Source organism: Stegostoma tigrinum, chromosome 2 (genome assembly GCF_030684315.1).
Source record: "Stegostoma tigrinum isolate sSteTig4 chromosome 2, sSteTig4.hap1, whole genome shotgun sequence".
NCBI classification, from domain to species: domain Eukaryota; kingdom Metazoa; phylum Chordata; class Chondrichthyes; order Orectolobiformes; family Stegostomatidae; genus Stegostoma; species Stegostoma tigrinum.
The window spans coordinates 8,572,980-8,592,173 of NC_081355.1; the positions used below are offsets into that span (position 1 = coordinate 8,572,980).

The 19,194-nt window shown below is 40.7% G+C and overlaps 1 protein-coding gene across 3 annotated transcripts in view; it reads right to left on the bottom strand.

Annotated features, from left to right (window-relative positions):
• The window catches only part of ulk4 (unc-51 like kinase 4), a 416,752-nt gene that overhangs the window by 89,126 nt on the left and 308,432 nt on the right, over nucleotides 1–19,194 (bottom strand). For all 3 annotated transcript variants that reach the window (XM_059652139.1, XM_048563177.2, XM_059652146.1), the window contains one exon: nucleotides 2,960–3,126. In XM_059652139.1, coding sequence (XP_059508122.1) covers nucleotides 2,960–3,126 — 167 coding nt within the window. The remainder of the gene's footprint in view (nucleotides 1–2,959; nucleotides 3,127–19,194) is intronic.

Below are 19,194 nucleotides of genomic sequence, written 5' to 3' on the forward strand. Positions count from 1 at the left end.
TTTTGTACTTTTGTCTGATAAACCTCAATGGTTCTTCATCCCAAATAAATCCCTAATGTGCAATTACCTTGTGTGTGCATCACTACTTTGGAGCATACTGAACTCTCTTGTTAACAATTTAGCTCATCTGAGCAAAGTCTGTAGTTGCAGAGCCATTCGCCACAGATATGAAACATTGCAGCTTCTCATGGTATTGCAGTTTTGTGGAAGCTGCTCACAAAATACATTTGTTACAAAGGAATTTTCTTTGTTCTTTTTACCCTTACACGGTGAAACAATCATTTCATTGCATGAAAAGATTTGTGAGGGTGGATCTTTCTCGGGCAGATGTAATAGACGGAAACATTAATTAAAGGTTGTTTACGAACGATGGAAGTTCTCTGATAACAACTTCAAAAGATGTTGGGTGGCATAAATACTACCACTATGTCTGTTGTAAGGTATGTGTCTAGGAGAATAACTCACCAAGCCATAAAAATAGCCTTAGGCCCCCCCAGGTGGCATTTGCATGTTTCTTGTAAATATTCACTTTTTCTGTCTGCACACCTGCATAAGCCACAGGCTATATAAGACAGCTGTAGTATTAACAGAACAGTGAGTGACACACAATTTATGTATTCCTACAAATTATTTCACAGAGAATTTGGGCTCACATAATTTCTTGAATTTTAACCTCCCACAGCCTAAAGATGTGCAGGTTAGGTGGATTAGCTATGCTAAATTATCCATAGTATCTAGGGATGTGTAGGTTGGGTGGACTAGCCATGGGAAATGTGATGCTACAAGGATAAGGTGGACAGGGTCCTGGGAGGCATGCTCTTCGGAGGGTTGGTGCGGAGTTAATGGGCCAAATGACCTGCTTTCGCACTGTAGGCATTCTATGATTCTATACTTGCCACTTTAAAATCACACAGCCATTTGCAACATGGGACAATAGCATTAAATAAACTCATTTTTAATTTAGGATTTATGCAGTTTAAATAGAAACACACTGAAGGCAGCCTTTGCCAGCAAAATGTGTTTGTGCTACTGTTAATCATGACCCATGTACAGCAGCATGACTGGACAAGAGGCTGAATTCAACTATTTCATGTGCCACTTCCTTCCTAAAAGACTGAAGCAGAAATACTGGCCTTCAATCTACCAAGGGGTTGTGCTGGTTCCCATCATAAATTAAGTGGGAGAATAGAAGAAATGGTATAAATAGCCAATTTCAACCATTTATGCAATTATTATAGGAGACTGGAATAATCCCACAGAGATTCTTGCTGCAGCATTTACATCAAATATCAATGTTCATAGAATTAATCTGTAGCTTGTACCCTTATTTCCAATGAATGTAATTCTTGAGGGGCCAAGAATGGATGTTATGAGCCCACCACATATTGATTGCTCAAAGCCAGCAGATGTAATTGGAAAACGATAATGTCACTTTTCATTGCTAGAAAGTTACTGGCTGAAGAATGTGTGGCAGTTCAGCATACTCAGATAATGACAACAATACACCCTTCAGCACTGCATTATTACTGGGCTATACATCTTCATCACCCCCACACTGTTTTGTACTTTGTCACTGAAATATGGCCAGTTAGCCTGAACAGGATTGCAAGCATTTGGTTTAAGATTACAAGTAATATTTTTGATATTTCTTCCCACTTTGTTTCTGTTCTTTTTTCTATATTTTCAAGGCAGAGCTGGAGAGTTTGAATTTATAATTTCAAGATATGATGTCAGACAACATCCTGTGCTGACCTTTTAGCATCTATTTGCATAAAACACTGTATATTCAAACCTCTGTGAACATGTCTTTTTTCTTTCCTGTATTCTTTTGTGGGAGGTGTGCATTTTCTGTAAGGCACAAGGTGTAGATGCATCAGCTAATGTTTTTTGCATTCTACTGCAGGCTCTTGCAGTAAGTCAAAAAGTAAGAACAGGAAACAGCTTCCCAGTGCTCCACCTCATGCACCACCTTTGAGTATGTTGATGCAGGATCGTCAGATGATGTACCATGCTGGCATTTACCTTACTCTGTACCCAGGCAGGAACTTTTACCTTAGTAGATGCATATTCTAGATTAAGCTGGGTATTACAATCTGGTCAAACCAATGATTTTTCTAAACTCCAAAGAGTACAGGCCCATTCTACTCAATCACTCTTCGTAGGTCATCCAGGAATCAAACCAACGATCAACGAATACTCTCTCCATTGTGGCACAGAGGGATCCTCACATAAAACACGGACGATGGCTCCCATTTTGTGTTTTCATAGAATCCTTACAGCATGGAAACAGGCCCTTCAACTCAACAAGTCCACACCAATCTTTGGAGCATCCCACTCAGACCTATCCCCTTATAACCCACATCCCTGAACACTATGGGCAATGTAGCATGGCCAATCTGCCTAAACTGCACATCTTTGGGCTGTAGCAGGAAACCAGAGTACCCGGAGGAAACCCAAACAGACAGGGGGAGAATGAGCAAATTCCATACAGATAGTTGTCCTAGGGTGGAACTGAACTCGGGTTGCTGGCACTGTGAGGCAGCAGTGCTAACCACTGAGCCACCGTTCCTTCCCATTGGGACCAAGTATTTACTTGTATTCTTTGTTTTCATAAAATAATTCTGATGGATATTTTGTTCAACATTTGAGATTCTAAGGATTGTTCTCTCCTGATACTGTTGGTTTATCCTATCAACTCTTTGATTCTAATCAAGAATTCTGGAAAATATGATTGGGATATGCCCTGGCCCACAGCAATGAAGATGAACGAAGGCAAACTACATTTGGCATTTCTTGCCCATTGTCCAATAAGCTGGGAAAATAGTATCCATGCCTTTACTTATTAAGAAAACCCAAGAAAAAACAAGCAAAACAAATTACTGAAGGGGAGAAAAACATGAGCTAAATCTAGGACTAATAAAAATCTGGAAACAGATGGCCACTCAGGGCCTGTTCTTACCTGCAAAGCAGAGCGGACAACACTGGATGTATGCGTCAGCATGTTATGTAAGGTTTCAGTTAGATATAACAGCAGATTATTGGTGGTCTTCAAGCCACTTTTATCATCCATTTCAAAATAGATAGCTGCGGTTTCAATAAACAAGTTACGGACAGAATCAACCAGACCTGTGGGACAAGAAAACAAAACTGAAACCAGCTCTGATGACTCAATACAAAATATTTAGTACAAACTTTTCAATCATACTACAATGGAGCTGACTTACTCTGTAAGAATACATGTATGCATTCATTGTGTATTAAAATTTTGTAGTCATATTAGTTATTGTTAGAAGAGATGACTCTTAAGGAGTATTAATACCAGGATTGTAATTGGGCCAAAGGGCCTGTTTTCTGTGTTGCATATTGTGTAAAATACACTACATATACTTTTGATTATTGTTGAAAAATCTTATGCTGTCAAAGCTCTTCATTGCACACTCATTAGGGCAGATACAAGAATGCCAAATTTGTAAAATGACCAAAATTTATGCTGCATGAGAAACTGGTGTGGGTTGATCAACAAGTTAAATCTGATTGGCTGAGGGTTTGGCATGGAGAATTCACCAAGGAATCGTTGAGACAGCATGGTTTTGTCGAAGGGAAGTCATTTTAAACCAATTCACTGCAGTTAAAGGAGTGATGTACTGTGGATAAAGGCAAGCCTGTAGACATACTCTATATGGGTTTATAAAAGGCATTTGATAAGGTGTCACATCAAAGGTTATTGTGGAAATTATGAACACATGTTATGAATAATAACACAACCACATGGATAGAAGACTGGAAAATTGACAGAAAACAGTGAAAATGCATACATGCATCTTTTTCTGATTGGCAGGATATAAGGCATCTATACCGAGGCCTCAACTTCTTACAATTTACATTAATAACTTAGATGAGGACAGTAAAGGTCTGGTAAATTCACTGATGACAGCAAGCTTGGTAGGAAAAATGTTGTGATGAAAACATAAGGAAGCTGCAGATCAATACAGAATAAGTGGGCAAATATCTGGAGTATAATGTGGGAAAATGTGAAGGTGTTCATTTTGGTAACAGGATGAAAAAGTAAACCATTACTTAAATGGAAATGAGTGCAGAAGAATTTATTTGTTCTAGTGGATGAGTCACAAAATGTTCGTCTATAGGTATAGCCCATACTTAAGAGAGCTAATGAACCTTTACTTGCATATCAAAGAAAGAATGTGTAGTGACTGGAACCAGATGGATCTCATTGACTATGGAATCCTTAAGTGGGGCTGTTAAACTGGGCCAATCAGGGAGCCCTGAGTGACAGATATAAATAGGAAATTAATATAAAAAATAAGGGATCCGGAGTCTCTTCACTTCAGGGACTGACTCCAAGCTGGCTGGCCACAGCCAGTATACTGTGCACATGTAAATAAAGGATCACTTGGAGATGGAATACTGCCCTCAGTGCAATTATTTCATTAAAAAGAGAAAAAAAACAAGAGATTCAGAATCTCCTGACTTCAGGGATTGACTCCAAGCTGGCTGGCCACAGCCAGTGTACTTTGCATATGTGAATAAAGGATGACCTGCTGACTGCATACTGGCCTCTGTGCAATCATATCAGAATGATATGCTCCAGTTCTACATTGATGAGACCACATCTCGAATATGATGTGTAGTTTTAGTTTAGTGATAATGGGAACTGCAGATGCTGGAGAATCCAAGATAATAAAATGTGAGGCTGGATGAACACAGCAGGCCAAGCAGCATCTCAGGAGCACAAAAGCTGACGTTTCAGGCCTAGACCCTTCATCAGAGAGGGGGATGGGGTGAGGGTTCTGGAATAAATAGGGAGAGAGGGGGAGGCGGACCGAAGATGGAGAGAAAAGAAGATAGGTGGAGAGGAGAGTATAGGTGGGGAGGTAGGGAGGGGATAGGTCAGTCCAGGAAAGACGGACAGGTCAAGGAGGTGGGATGAGGTTAGTAGGTAGGAGATGGAGGTGCGGCTTGGTGTGGGAGGAAGGGATTGGTGAGAGGAAGAACAGGTTAGGGAGGCAGAGACAGGTTGGACTGATTTTGGGATGCAGTGGGTGGGGGGAAGAGCTGGGCTGGTTGTGTGGTGCAGTGAGGGGAGGGGACGAACTGGGCTGGTTTTGGGATGCGGTGGGGCAAGGGGAGATTTTGAAGCTGGTGAAGTCCACATTGATACCATTGGGCTGCAGGGTTCCCAAGCGGAATATGAGTTGCTGTTCCTGCAACCTTCGGGTGGCATCATTGTGGCACTGCAGGAGGCCCATGATGGACATGTCATCTAAAGAATGGGAGGGGGAGTGGAAATGGTTTGCGACTGGGAGGTGCGGTCTCCCACTTCCTACAGACTAAGGGGGTGGCCATGGGCACCCACATGGGCCCCAGCTATGCCTGCCTCTTTGTAGGTTGCGTGGAACAGTCCTTCTTCCGCACCTACACAGGCCCCAAACCTCTTCCTCCGTTACATTGATGACTGTATCGGCGCCGCCTCTTGCTCCCCAGAGGAGCTCAAACAGTTCATCCACTTCACCAACACCTTCCACCCCAACCTTCAGTTCACCTGGGCCATCTCCAGCACATCCCTCACCTTCCTGGACCTCTCAGTCTCCATCTCAGGCAACCAGCTTGTTACTGATGTCCATTTCAAGCCCACCGACTCCCACAGCTACCTAGAATACACCTCCTCCCACCCACCCTCCTGCAAAAATTCCATCCCCTATTCCCAATTCCTCCGCCTCTGCCCCCACGATGAGGCATTCCACTCCCGCACATCCCAGATGTCCAAGTTCTTCAAGGACCGCAACTTTCCCCCCCACAGTGGTTGAGAACGCCCTTGACCGCATCTCTCGCATTTCCCACAACACATCCCTCACACCCCGCCCCTGCCACAACCGCCCAAAGAGGATCCCCCTCATTCTCACGCACCACCCTACCAACCTCCGGATACAACGTATCATCCTCCGACACTTCCGCCATCTACAAACCGACTCCACCACCCAAGACATTTTTCCATCCCCACCCTTGTCTGCCTTCCGGAGAGACCACTCTCTCCGCGACTGCCTTGTCTGTTCCACACTCCCCTCCAACCCCACCACACCCGGCACCTTCCCCTGCAACCGCAGGAAATGCTACAGTTGCCCCCACACCTCCTCCCTCACCCCATCCCAGGCCCCAAGATGACTTTCCCACATTAAGCAGAGGTTCACCTGCACATCTGCCAACGTGGTATACTGCATCCACTGTACCCGGTGTGGCTTCCTCTACATTGGGGAAACCAAGCGGAAGCTTGGGGACCGCTTTGCAGAACACCTCCGCTCGGTTCTCAATAAACAACTGCACCTCCCAGTCGCAAACCATTTCCACTCCCCCTCCCATTCTTTAGATGACATGTCCATCATGCGCCTCCTGCAGTGCCACAATGATGCCACCCGAAAGTTGCAGGAACAGCAACTCATATTCCGCTTGGGAACCCTGCAGCCCAATGGGATCAATGTGGACTTCACCAGCTTCAAAATCTCCCCTTCCCCCACCACATCCCAAAACCAGCCCAGTTCGTCCCCTCCCACCATTGCACCACACAACCAGCCCAGCTCTTCCCCCCCACCCACTGCATCCCAAAACCAGTCCAACCTGTCTCTGCCTCCCTAACCTGTTCTTCCTCTCACCCATCCCTTCCTCCCACACCAAGCCGCACCTCCATCTCCTACCTACTAACCTCATCCCACCTCCTTGACCTGTCCGTCTTCCCTGGACTGACCTATCCTCTCCCTACCTCCTCACCTATACTCTCCTCTCCGCCTATCTTCTTTTCTCTCCATCTTCGGTTCGCCTCCCCCTCTCTCCCTATTTATTCCAGTTCCCTCACCCCATCCCCCTCTCTGATGAAGGGTCTAGGCCCGAAACGTCAGCTTTTGTGCTCCTGAGATGCTGCTGGGCCTGCTGTGTTCATCCAGCCTCACATTTTATTATCTTGCAGTTTTAGTTTCCTTGTTTAGGGATGAGGCAGTTCAGACGTTTACCAGACTGATGCCTGGAATGAGTGGGTTGTCTTATGAGGATAGATTGAACAAGCTGGGCTTGTATCCACTTTAGAAGAGTGAGGGGGTGATTAGGTGAAACCAGTCTTGGGGCGTTGGAGTGAAATGAGCTGAAGCTGATCCTGGTCCTGGAATGAGACCTGGGATTTAGAGCTGGTGTCTGGGCCATAGAGGAAGCCACAGGCTTCATTTTTGAGATCAACTTATAATTCCGGATATATTAATTGAATTTAAATTCTACTAGCTGCTTTGATAAGATTTCAGCCCATGTCCTCAGAGCATTAAACTTTATAGTACCTGTCCGATGACTTTACCGCCGCATCGCCATCTCCCTCATGTGAAAACTACTGTTTGATTGCACTTTTATTTCTAAAAAGACGTAATCCCTCTCTTTGCTTTGTCAAGACTTTACTAACTGGCATTGATAACTTAGAAACTTACTTCTCTTTACCAATATTTACAATGACAAATATTAACGGTTTTGCAAATGAACTGGTATAATGACATTTAATTGGGTATATAAGTTGTCCCCTTTACAATAGACATTATTTAACTGCACTGAAAATAAAAAAAAATTGCTGGAAATAAACCAACATCTAGAAAAGAAAAAATAGGTATACTATGCTATATTATTAACTGTCATCAGGATCAGTGAAGTGTCTCTGCCTAAGCGTTAATCTCCAATTCCAGATGATGAAGAACTGCTCTATATTCGAGCGCATTTCTATGTTTTTAGAAAGTTCCAGTACTTGCCCTACTTTTCTCTTCTAAACAGTGTTTCTTTTCTTACTCTAAAGTCATGGTTCAACCACATACTTAGAAGTACAATCTCTTTGTCCTATCAGTTTGTTTTAATTAGAGTGCATCTGCTCTCACAGAAAGACCACTAAATAAAACTGTACAGACTCTCTGTGTACCAAAATAGTGAAAAATTAGCTCTCAGTTAAATAACTCTCAGATAGCCAAACAGGATTTACTTTGCAGTATGTTTAAGAGCTTGATTCAAGGCAGCATTTAGTCCCATCACGTGGGTAACAAACAACATAAACGTGCATTTAAATTGCACTTTAACAAAATAAGATGTCTCACAAAGCTTCACGGGAGTGTTACCAAGCACAGTCCACTGGAAAATCGTATAATTAAATACTAGGTCAGGCGACCAGCAATTCAGTCTGGTAGCTTTGGGTTTAGGAGGCATTTTGGAAGACAAAGGAAAGGCAAGAGAGAGATGTTCAAGGTGAAAATTCCACAACATGTGGCCTTGGTGCCTAAAGGCCATTAATAGTGAAATGGGGAATTGGAACAATTCCAGCGTCTGGAATTGGAGATTAATATTTAGGCAAAAATCCTTCGCTGGTTCTCATGGCAATAACATGAGGGATATGCAATATGCCACAATTACAGATGCACAGATATTTTGGAGAATTGTAGGGCTGAAGGAAATTATGGAAGTCAGAAAGGATGGAGCCATAAGGGAAGTGGAAAACCAGGATGAGAATTTTAAAGTTAAGTTGTTGCTGAACCAGGAGCAACATAAATCCTAAATATATGTAGTAACAAACAAACTGAACTGTGTTCCTAAAATTTTGGATATTATACGAGATCTTTCAACAACTGCCACCTTCCCAAACAAAAACATGCTATCAAACAAAAGCAGAAATTGCTGGAGAAACTCAGTAGGTCTGGCAGCTTGTGTGGAGAGAAAATAGAGTTAACATTTTGAGTCCAGTGGCCCTTCTTTGGAACATATTATCTGTTTTCCCTAGAGAAGGCTTCAAGTCTGTTCATTCTTAGAAATATTCTCCAATGAGTGAACAATTCACCAACTAATGCAAATAATTATAATGAAACAACAAAACAAAAGAATATAATCACAACATCACTGAATACATAATTGTGAAACAATTGGGCCAATCACATGGCCATTCGAATGACCAAATGTATTCAGACACTAAAATTATGCTTACAATGGTAACAAACTATAACTTCTTGAACAGAAAAAAATTTAATGGTTTTATGATCCAGAGGAAAATTCCAATGTAACAATACACTTAAAATAACCTTATTTTTGCAATGTGAATACTTTTTCATTTTTACTGTATATTCATATTGCATATGCTTTGAGAAACATCTCAATTGACAGTTAAACACTGTGATCGTTGGTTAAATAGAGTTGTGCGGCAAAGATCAAGAGTGGAGTGAAAACATTGGGAGAAACAACAGGTAACATTGCAGGTGGTATGTTCTGCAAAATACAAACTGAACCATTGGAAGGGGTAGGAGAAACAATGATGACAGCATGTTGTCTTTCATGTAATATCTCCTCAAGAGGCTTCATGTCTAATGTTATTTGGTAACTTTCCTGTGAAACAGCTAGGAGCATTTTATTGCATAAAGTGCTGTGTAAATATATACAGGCTGCATAAACTGATGTGCCAAATGTTGTTCACTTGTGCCATAAATTACTATGGCTTTAAAACTGGTTCCCCTTTCATACATCAAAAGTTCATTTACTCTAATGAGTTCTATACAGCTTGGACAACAAAATATGAACTACTAATTTCCATTTCAGAATAATGCTATGACATTGTCCTCTTCACAGAGTTCTTCGTTCATATTCTTGGAGACACTAAAGTTATGGCATAGATGTTGTGGGAGGTGTGCAATTTCTTAAAATTACCATATAACAATGTGGACACCAGGTTTCTTTTGTTCCCACATTCTTTAATTACTTTAGAGTTTTAAATACATAACAGATCGTTTCTGTACTTGCTGCCTTGTAATTAAAAATGCGGATTTTTAAGATTGTAATTAAGATTGTTAAGGTTATAATTTGAAGATTGTACACAATAACAAGTGCACATGGACTGCAATGCTTCAAGTGGTACAATTACGGCTGGACAATAAATACTGTGTCTTGCCAGCAATACTTACGCCCCATGAACAAATGCAATAAAAAAGGATGACTCTCACAAATGTGAAAAGGGAAAACTGATTAAAGTTTAAATCCAGATTTAAAAAGGATGTCAAGCTGTTTGCACTAATGTTAACCACAAAAAATGGTTAAAAGTTGACTTTGGAGTAAAATGAAGCAGAATTAAAGATGTACTATGCAGTTCAATAAGCCGATGGTAAAGGTTACGCATAATAGACATGCGTAGCACTGATGAGGGCCATTCAACCCAATAAGTATGCATCAGCTTTTTTGAACGGGAATCTAGTTAGTCCAACTTTCTTGGCACATAATCCTGCAACTTTTTCTCCTTCAACTATTTATCTAATTTCAAAAGTCTGCTTAACAACATTAAGAAGTTATTTTTCCACACTAGTACAAAGTCAAGCTGGTCTTCTTATCTAGGTGAGGGTGTACTTGTTTAGAGTGAGTGCAACTGAAATTCACCAGGCTAAATCCTATAACGGCAGAAATGCCTTAGAGGAGAGATTGAGGAGATTGTGCTAGGCTTTCAAAGAATGAGAGGTGATCTCATTGAAAGTTACAAAACTGTAACAACACATGCAAAGTTGATAGATTTTCCCTGGCTGGTCAGTCTAGGACAAGGGGGTATAACCTCAGGATAAAAAGCAGATCATTTAAAACTGAGATGGTGAGAAATGTCCTAACTCAGAGGGTGGTGAATCTTTGAAGTTCTCCACTCCAATGCTGAGAAAGCTCCATCATTCTGCAGGTCCAAGGCAGAATTTGATATATTACTAGAGATTAATGAAATCAAGAGATATGAAGCTACTGTGAGAAAGTAGTGTTGATACAGATGATCAGCCATGATCTAACTGATTGGAGAAGCAGGCTTGAAGGGCTAAATGGCCTCCTCCTGTTCTTGTGTTTCTCATCTGGTGATAAAAAGTAGGAAGTTTGATCAACAACAAAATATACATGAAAAAATTGGACTTCAAAAGAGAATTATGATCCCATTGATGTTTGTTGGAAATTGGCTAAATAAGAATAATGATTATTGAGAGGGCCTTGAACCAGCAGAGGAGAAAAGAGAAGTGATGAAGGCTGATTATGATTCAGGTGAGGACAGAAAATGTTCTTTAGGCAGCTGCTCTCTGTAACAATCTACTGCTGAATCAGAGAATATAAATTATTTTAAAGGGGATTTAGATCATTTCATGAAAATGAGAAACATGAAAAGAGTGGAATTTAATCAAGTTGATCATGAGGAGAAAAACCCCATTAGAGATTTGCAGTAATAGTCACATTGTGGTCATGTTATGTAGGTGCGACAAGATTGGCATTATGCTTTGCAAAGATTAAATGTAATGGATGAAAGTTTAGGCAAAGAAGGACACAATGCAATGATGAGGATGAAGGGCAAGGGTGAAATCAAGGGCTGAAACTATTCATCTGTGTGAAGACCCAGAAATATGTCTTGCACTGGTCAATCATCAAATCTCAGAATGGAAAAGGCATTGAGAAGAATAGAGAGGTTTCTTGACCTGTAGGTTTTTAACGAAACAGCCACTTCCTAGTTAAACTCAAAATGCTCTTCTAACAGCCAAAGGGAGACACAGACTGCTGAATAGGAGAGTAAGGCCTCTTTGCACCATTGCTTCTGGGCCAGGAGGAGTTTGAATGCTTTTGCCCACATGCCAAGCTAATCTGCTTTCCCCTCTGGTACTCTCTGACAGACCACCATCCCAGTGTTCCTGATCATCTGCCTCTGTCCTCAACTTCTGCCAACTCCTCAGAAACTTACCTGCTGCCTGGAAATGGTCTCTGGTAGACCATTCTCCATATGGCAGGGAGCCATGCCTTTCAAGTGGAGGGAAAGCATTTTCCTAAAACACACATATGCTGTGGAGTTAAAACTTTGCAGTGCTCAGTTAACTCATTCTTGCTTAGTGCTCATTCTTGTAAATGCCTTGGCATTGTTCCAAGAGCCTTCCAGCAAAAGTCGTAATAACCATTTTGCATCAAATGCTATTAAAATTATTGCTGCTACTGGTTCTAGGATTAAATGTAACACTATACCTGAATCATATAATTACAGGACATAAAGCTGAAGGTTTCCTGGATTGATGAAGAAGCCCTCTCTTCCTTGTAAATTTAAGAACTATTGGGATATCTTTCCATTTTCAAGCCAAATCTGAAAATTAGAGCATTCCCAGGAGGCTAAATTTTCTACTAAAGCAGAAACCTTGCTGGGTCATTTGCCAATCAGGTAACTGACTGGCTGCTGGAAGGCTTCCTACTGGAATTAGAAATTCACATGAAAAAGATCTGCCCTCTTGGAGATTCTGGCCAATCAGAGGCCTTCAATTCCACAACTGGGTGACACCATGACAGAGTCCCTGGCTGCTACACAGCAGAAAGGATTGCTCAAGGGAAAGCTAAGTGCCATTCTAGGTGGAGGGATGTTCTGATGTGTGGGATATGAAGAGAGGGAGCAGGAGTCATAAACAAGGGCAAAGGGTGGTCAACAGCCAATCTCTGTCTGAAGTTAAATCTCTCAATCATGCACAAATTAGTGCAGTTTGGTGACTCTAACGCCCAAGCTGGCAGGTTACCCCTACATTAGTTCAGCATCAGGTCGACTATTGTTTCTTGTCCTGCCTGCTGTTGAAGTAGTTGACCAGGGGCAGGAAGCAGCCCTTAAGTCATTGTTAAATGATCATTTAAGGGGGTCAATTAGTAGTGGGGTGGAAAAGTGGCAGACCAGAACTCTGTCACTGTTCTGCTTAAATACATATACTTTGGGCTTTCAGGGTCACCGTCTCTGGGCCTGGAAGATTACACCCAATATCAGCTGCCTTTACAGGCCTGAGAAAAGCCAGTGAGATTCCAATTTGAATAAATATGCATGTGTACAAACAACTGACTCAGAAAGGTTACCACTGTGATTCATGTTGGTGTAATGTGATGAACAATGCTATCTTGCGCCAGCACTGGATTTTTGTGCTAAAAGTCAATCACTTCCTGTGAAATTGCAGATTTCAGTATAAAAGAGCTTGCCTGAGATCCCTGGTTGTCAGGAAATCCCCAAGATGATCACCTGAACTTTGCTATTTCTCTGCATTACAAATATTCCTCAAAATAGGGAATCTCATTATTCTTCAAAAAATGTCCTCTAAATCTTTAAGAGCTTCTCTAAATTGAAAGAATTAGGTTTGCAGATCAATCTAAATTCTAAGAGTTGAATAAATTATTATTTGCTAATGTTTGGAACTGCTCAGAATATTGAGTGGACTAAGAGAAGTGCTACTGTTAAATATGGCAATGCAGGGTAATTGTGTCAATAAATACAGGAACAACACACCTCCTTCACCATTCCAATGAATTTCTTCAGCACCATTTCCATCCTTGTTTTCTTTCCCGCAACAGTCTTTCCCATTTATGTCGGATGGACAAATCCAAAGCATTGAGATTCCAAATGGTACCTGATCAACATGCAGCTCCTAAGTGCTCACATGTTTCACATCTAGTCAAGTTCACACACAGAGCATCAGGGTTTTGAAATGCATGGAGATTATGAAACTTTGCAATACTTGGTGTAACAGAAATTCAAAGTTTGTTTAATGTGCGAGATGTGAAATACATTAGAATTGTTGAGTTGCAGATGAGTTTAGAAGACTGTTATCAATTAACACCATCCCAATTTAGAAAACCAGAAGTTTGCTTACTGTACATTGGTTAGAGAACATAGAACATTACAGCGCAGTACAGGCCGTTCAGCCCTCAATGTTACGCCGACCTGTGAAACCAATTTGAAGTCCATCTAACCTAAGCTATTTCATTATCATACATATGTTTATCCAATGACCATTTCAATGCCCTTAAAGCTGGCGAGTCTACTACTGTTCTAGGCAGAGCATTCCATGTCCTTACCACTCTCTGAGTAAAGAACCTAGCTCTGACTTCTGTCCATATCTACTCCTTTCATACTTAACTGCAGTTAACACATAGTTGTCCCAACTGGATAGGTGAAAAAGCATATAGGTATCACGTAGCAGTTAATATTTCAGTAATTACATACATAGTTTACGCACTTAGAGTGACTGCTGTCTTATCTCAGTTGTTAGTATTCCAGTCCCCAGAGCCATCCTTAGGAGAGCTGCAGGGCCAGGGACAATTATACTGTATGGGCACTCCTCAAGCTATCACAAAAGCTTGGCTCTCCAGCTCTTCCTTCCAATCTGCAAACAAAAGTCTCCAAGTCACTGCAGGTGTCTGTGGTAACAGTGCAGGCTTCCCAAAGCACAAGATCTGAAGTGGTCCCCTGCCCCAATTCATTCTACCTAGATTGTAGTTTTGAACTGATAACCTTAGCTGATATTGTTGATATTGCTAAATAAAAAACAAAAGAACTGTGGACCCTTCCAGTTCTGAGGAAGGGTCACTGGACCCGAAATGTTAACTTTGTTTTCTCCTCCACAGCTGCTGCCAGACCTGCTGATTTTTTCCAGCAACTTTGTTTTTGTTGTCGATAGTGCTGTGTAACTGCACATTCCAATATTTCCTGGAATCTCTGAAGATTCCATTGCCACTGTTCCAGCAAAGAGTCCAACCTCCCTCCACCAACCAGTGCTCCTGTAGATTAACTGATTGGCTATATCATTACTGTCTGCAGAACGTTGCTGTTTATAAAATGGTTGCTGCTTGTCAACATAACCATAGTGATTTCACAGCACAAGTGTTTTGGAATGTTTGTGAAGAATGTGACAATGTCTTCTATAAATGAGCATTCTTCCTCTAAATAGCTGAGCTACTCATGTGGAACTCAGCACATCAAATTGCTTCTAAACAGTTTGGAACACATTTTTCTCACCATAAACAATCATGTCAGCACTGCCTTTTTTGGAAAAACAATATTTTGAAATTGGGAAATCCCCAAACCTTCAGATACATTTGGTGCAGTATACTTCTTCTATCAAAATAATGTTTTTCTTTCTGAAGTAAAATTATTAATTACTGTGTCCTGCACTGTCAAAACCAAATATCAAATCAAAGGAAGCAATTTGAAGAACTGTTTTGCAAGGCAAGAAAACATAGTACAGCCAAAAGTAGCCAGTAAAGTCTTCATAGCCACTATGAAAGTTGGGAACACAATGACACCAATGTTTCCAAAAAGCTGCAGTTTAAGTGGCCCCTGTCAGTACTAACCATGCCATAACCAATCACCCTATGGAGATGTTTCTTCATCCAGAAGTATTGAAACTTTTAAACAATGCTGTCCAACTGTAAATTCTTGATCATTTTGCCTCTAATGTGTGTAAGTTGGGGCAGGTTTCTACAGTTCTGTTTCAATTGATGATTTTGGTCCATTATATTTCATCGCATTGCTCCATTTTCTATAAAGATAAATTCAGTATCAATGCTCATGGTAAGTCAGCATGCTGATAACCACATGCCCGTACTACAAATTGATGTCACCAGTGGTGTATCACAGAGTCATACAGCACGAAAACAAACCCTTCTGTCCAACCAGTTCATGCCGACCACAATCCTAAACCAAACCAGTCCCACGTGCCTGCTCCTGGTTCATTTCCCTCCAAATCTTTCCTATTCACGTACTTTTCCAAATGTCTTCAAAACGTTATAATTGTATCCGTATCCACATCCACCACTTCCTCTGCAAGTTCGCACCACACACAAACCACCCCCTGTGTAAAAAATTTGACCCTCATGTCTTTTTTAAATCTTTCTCTTCTCACACTAAAATGTGCCCAGTCTTGAAATCCACCATCCTAAGCAAAAGACATCTACCGTTAACTTTATCTACACCCCTCTATTTTATAAGATCACCTCTCTACTTCCTACGCTCCAGTGAAAAATGGTCCCAGGCTATTCAGCCTTTCTTTATAATTCAAACTGGCGACATGATGGTAAATCTCTTCTGGACCCTACCTCAAGCACATGGACTACAGCAATTCAAGGAAGTAGCTCAGCACCACCATGTTCTCAAGGGCAAAGAAGGATGGGCAACAAATGCTGGATTTCAGCAACACCCACAAAAATAAAATGAAATGTTGCTGCTATGGCCATTTTCCTGATTCTTTACTGACAGTCGTCTGAAGCAAGCAGGGACAGCGTAAATATGCCAACGGCGTTAAGAAAAAGTGCCAGATAAAGTTTCTCGCAAAACAGTTTTAAATGATTTGCAACACCACTGTTTGCAAAGAGCAATTCAATTATAAATGACTTTGCAAAAAAGTTACAAAGTCAAATGTTAACCTTAAAGGTAATATAACAACGTAGCAACAGGAGGTAAATCCTCTTAACAAGAAGTACGTGCATACAAAATAAAATAGATGAGTAGAAATGGCAACTTCAAACCGTAGAAACAATTAGCTGTACTGTTTCTACTTGCTTCTTTATTTTCCACAAGCTGTGCAGTTCTCCCTAATTCAGGTGCTCTATCTGACAAATTTCGAGATTTAATTATTTGCACTTCTCATTAATTAATTTTGTGCCTGAATTCCCAATCTTGTGTACTTTACGTAAAGATTTCAAGTGACATCACTATCCAAATCAAGAGTACAGCAAGACTTAAAATAAATCAATAATCTCATGGACAGCATATGGCAATAAGCAGATAAGAAACAAGAGTGAGCAGAGACTGCCTCACTTGTTAACCACAAACGTGAAATGCCTAGACCAAGGCTGCAGTACATTTACAAAGTCCAATTTTTCTGCTGAAAGCAAGGATTGAATTTTACACTCAATATCATAATTGCTGTTTTCAGCTGGTTGTATAAATTATTCTCACAGCTCACAACATCTCAGTCTTTTTCCCGGGGTTGGGGAATCAAGGACTACAGGGCATCAGTTTAAGGTAAGAGGGGAAAGAATACATGGGAATGTGAGGGACAACTTTTTTTAACAGAGAGTGGTACACATATGGAATGCGCTGCCAGACGAAGTGGCTGAGGCAGGTACATTAACAACATTTAAAAAGTATTTAGACAAATACATGGATAGAAAAGGTTGAGAAGAATATGGGCCAAATGCAGGGTAATGGAGTTAGCGTGGAAAGATATTTTGGTCGGCATGGACTCGTTTGGGCCAAAGGGCCTGACTCCATGCTGTAGGACTCTATGATTCTATGACTCATCCTTTACCATCCGACCTTTGGTCAGGCATCTATTATTTTGTATATTAATTAGCAGGGTGAACAAATCTGCAGAATCTAACTATTGATCGGGAGTATTCAGCACAACAGACATCAGAGGGCCTGACTGATATCCTTACCTCTTTCCCTCCTGGACACCTGACAGAATAGATTTACTTTAAAACCTCTTTAAGCATGGATGTGGTGAACAGGCCTAATTTACAGCTGTCAGAGAAAGATGTATAATCGATTGCCATTGCCATCCATCAGTAAATGACTCAATGGTTAGCAAACTGGTCAGTAAATGCAATACAATCTGAACATCAAGAAAACAGCTACTAAAAACAAAAATCACAAATGGATTCATTCCCTGCTAAAAAATCTGATGTTGGCTTCATTCCAGGGGGAATTTGTCTGGTTCTCAGAAGACTCCAGACTGCATCTTCATTGCGGCTGTGCATACTGCATGTGAGACGAACAGTAGCTCGTGAGCTCATAATACCATGTGCAGTTAATGAGTTAAATGACAATGGGTTTCTTGTTTTTGCAAGAAAATATATACTGCACAGTACATTCTTTATTTCTTTTATTATTTCCCTTCCTCAACTTTTTTATGTCCTCTCAAAACAAGGCTTGATATGGTTCTATATGGCTCCAAAAGCATTGGCAACAATCCACCACCTCATTTAATTAACCCTTCTTCTGCTGCAGTAAGGCATAAATATAAGATAGCTATTAATAGATCAAGTGAAAAAATTCAGAAATTTCTTTACACAATAGAGCACTTAAAACTCAGCGCTAACAGGAATAGTCAAAACAGATAACTCTACCACATTTTAGGGGAAGCTTGGTACAAAAATGAGGGAGCTGGGAATAGAGAGAGGGTTGGGAGAAGAAATTAGAGAAGAAAGAGAACTCCAGTGGAATACTGGCATAGAAAGGGAGTTGGTTAGCTCAGTTGACTGGATGGCTGATTCGTAATGCAGAGTGATGTTGACAGCATGGATTTAATTCCTGCATCGGCTGAGGTTACTATTAAGGACTCTTCTTCTCACCTCCTCCCTTGCCTGAGGCATAGTAACGTCTCAGGTTAAACCAACTCTCTTAAATGAGAGCGCGGCCGTATGTCCATCTTAACTTTAGGTCTAGAGCAGTTGGGTTGAGTGATCTGTTTCCGCATTGTAGATTGTTATGATCTACATTGCATGGGTAGGGATGGATGTATCCCTAGCAAAGCATAGTGGAAATATTTGTTCAAAACAGGAAACACTGTTAAATAAAAAAAATTGCTTGGAATCTTCAAAGTGTTAAAATTGATCAGTAAGTGTTATAATAGTTCATTGCCTTACACAAAAGCCTATTGGACAGGACTACTCTAGCTTCCCAATATAAAATTTTAATGCAAGAGCATATTAATATTCAGACAGGAATGTACCACTTGTTATGTATTTTCAGAATCAGCTCACAAAGGGCCTATTGTCAGAGCTGCAGAACAGAGAAGAACGAGTAAAGTAACAGCAAACTGTTATCTTCAAAGAGTGCCCACACAGCTAGGCTGTAAAGAAATGGCTTCTATTTGTTTTGAGCCATGAATTTTTTTTCACAGCGTCGCACCAACTCTTGAAAATGTAGCCTGGACACTGGTTTCAGGTTACAGTGAATGCAATTACACAAGAGAGATAAGTCTGACAAGTATGCATAATAAGAAAATTATCTGGTATTAAACAACAAAAAAATCAACATCAAAATGAAACTAAAGACAAGATGATGTTTTGTAATTTGTTTCCACATCATGAATTAAAACCTATGCTATGTTTATTTTATTAATCTTTCTAATGCTTAATAAAAACATAGGTCATAAGAGCATGAGAAATAAAAGGAGTAGGCTTCATGGCTACTTAATCTACTTGTTCATTCAACTGGTTTATGACTGATCTTTGATCCAGCTCCAATTTCCTCCTGATCCCCACACATTGGTGAATATTTCAAACTTGTTCTTTATTTTCTGTCACTGTATATTTCACAACCACACTGCTCTGTTTTGTCAGAAGAGTGAACTCAGCTTGCTAAACAACAGGAAATAAAAG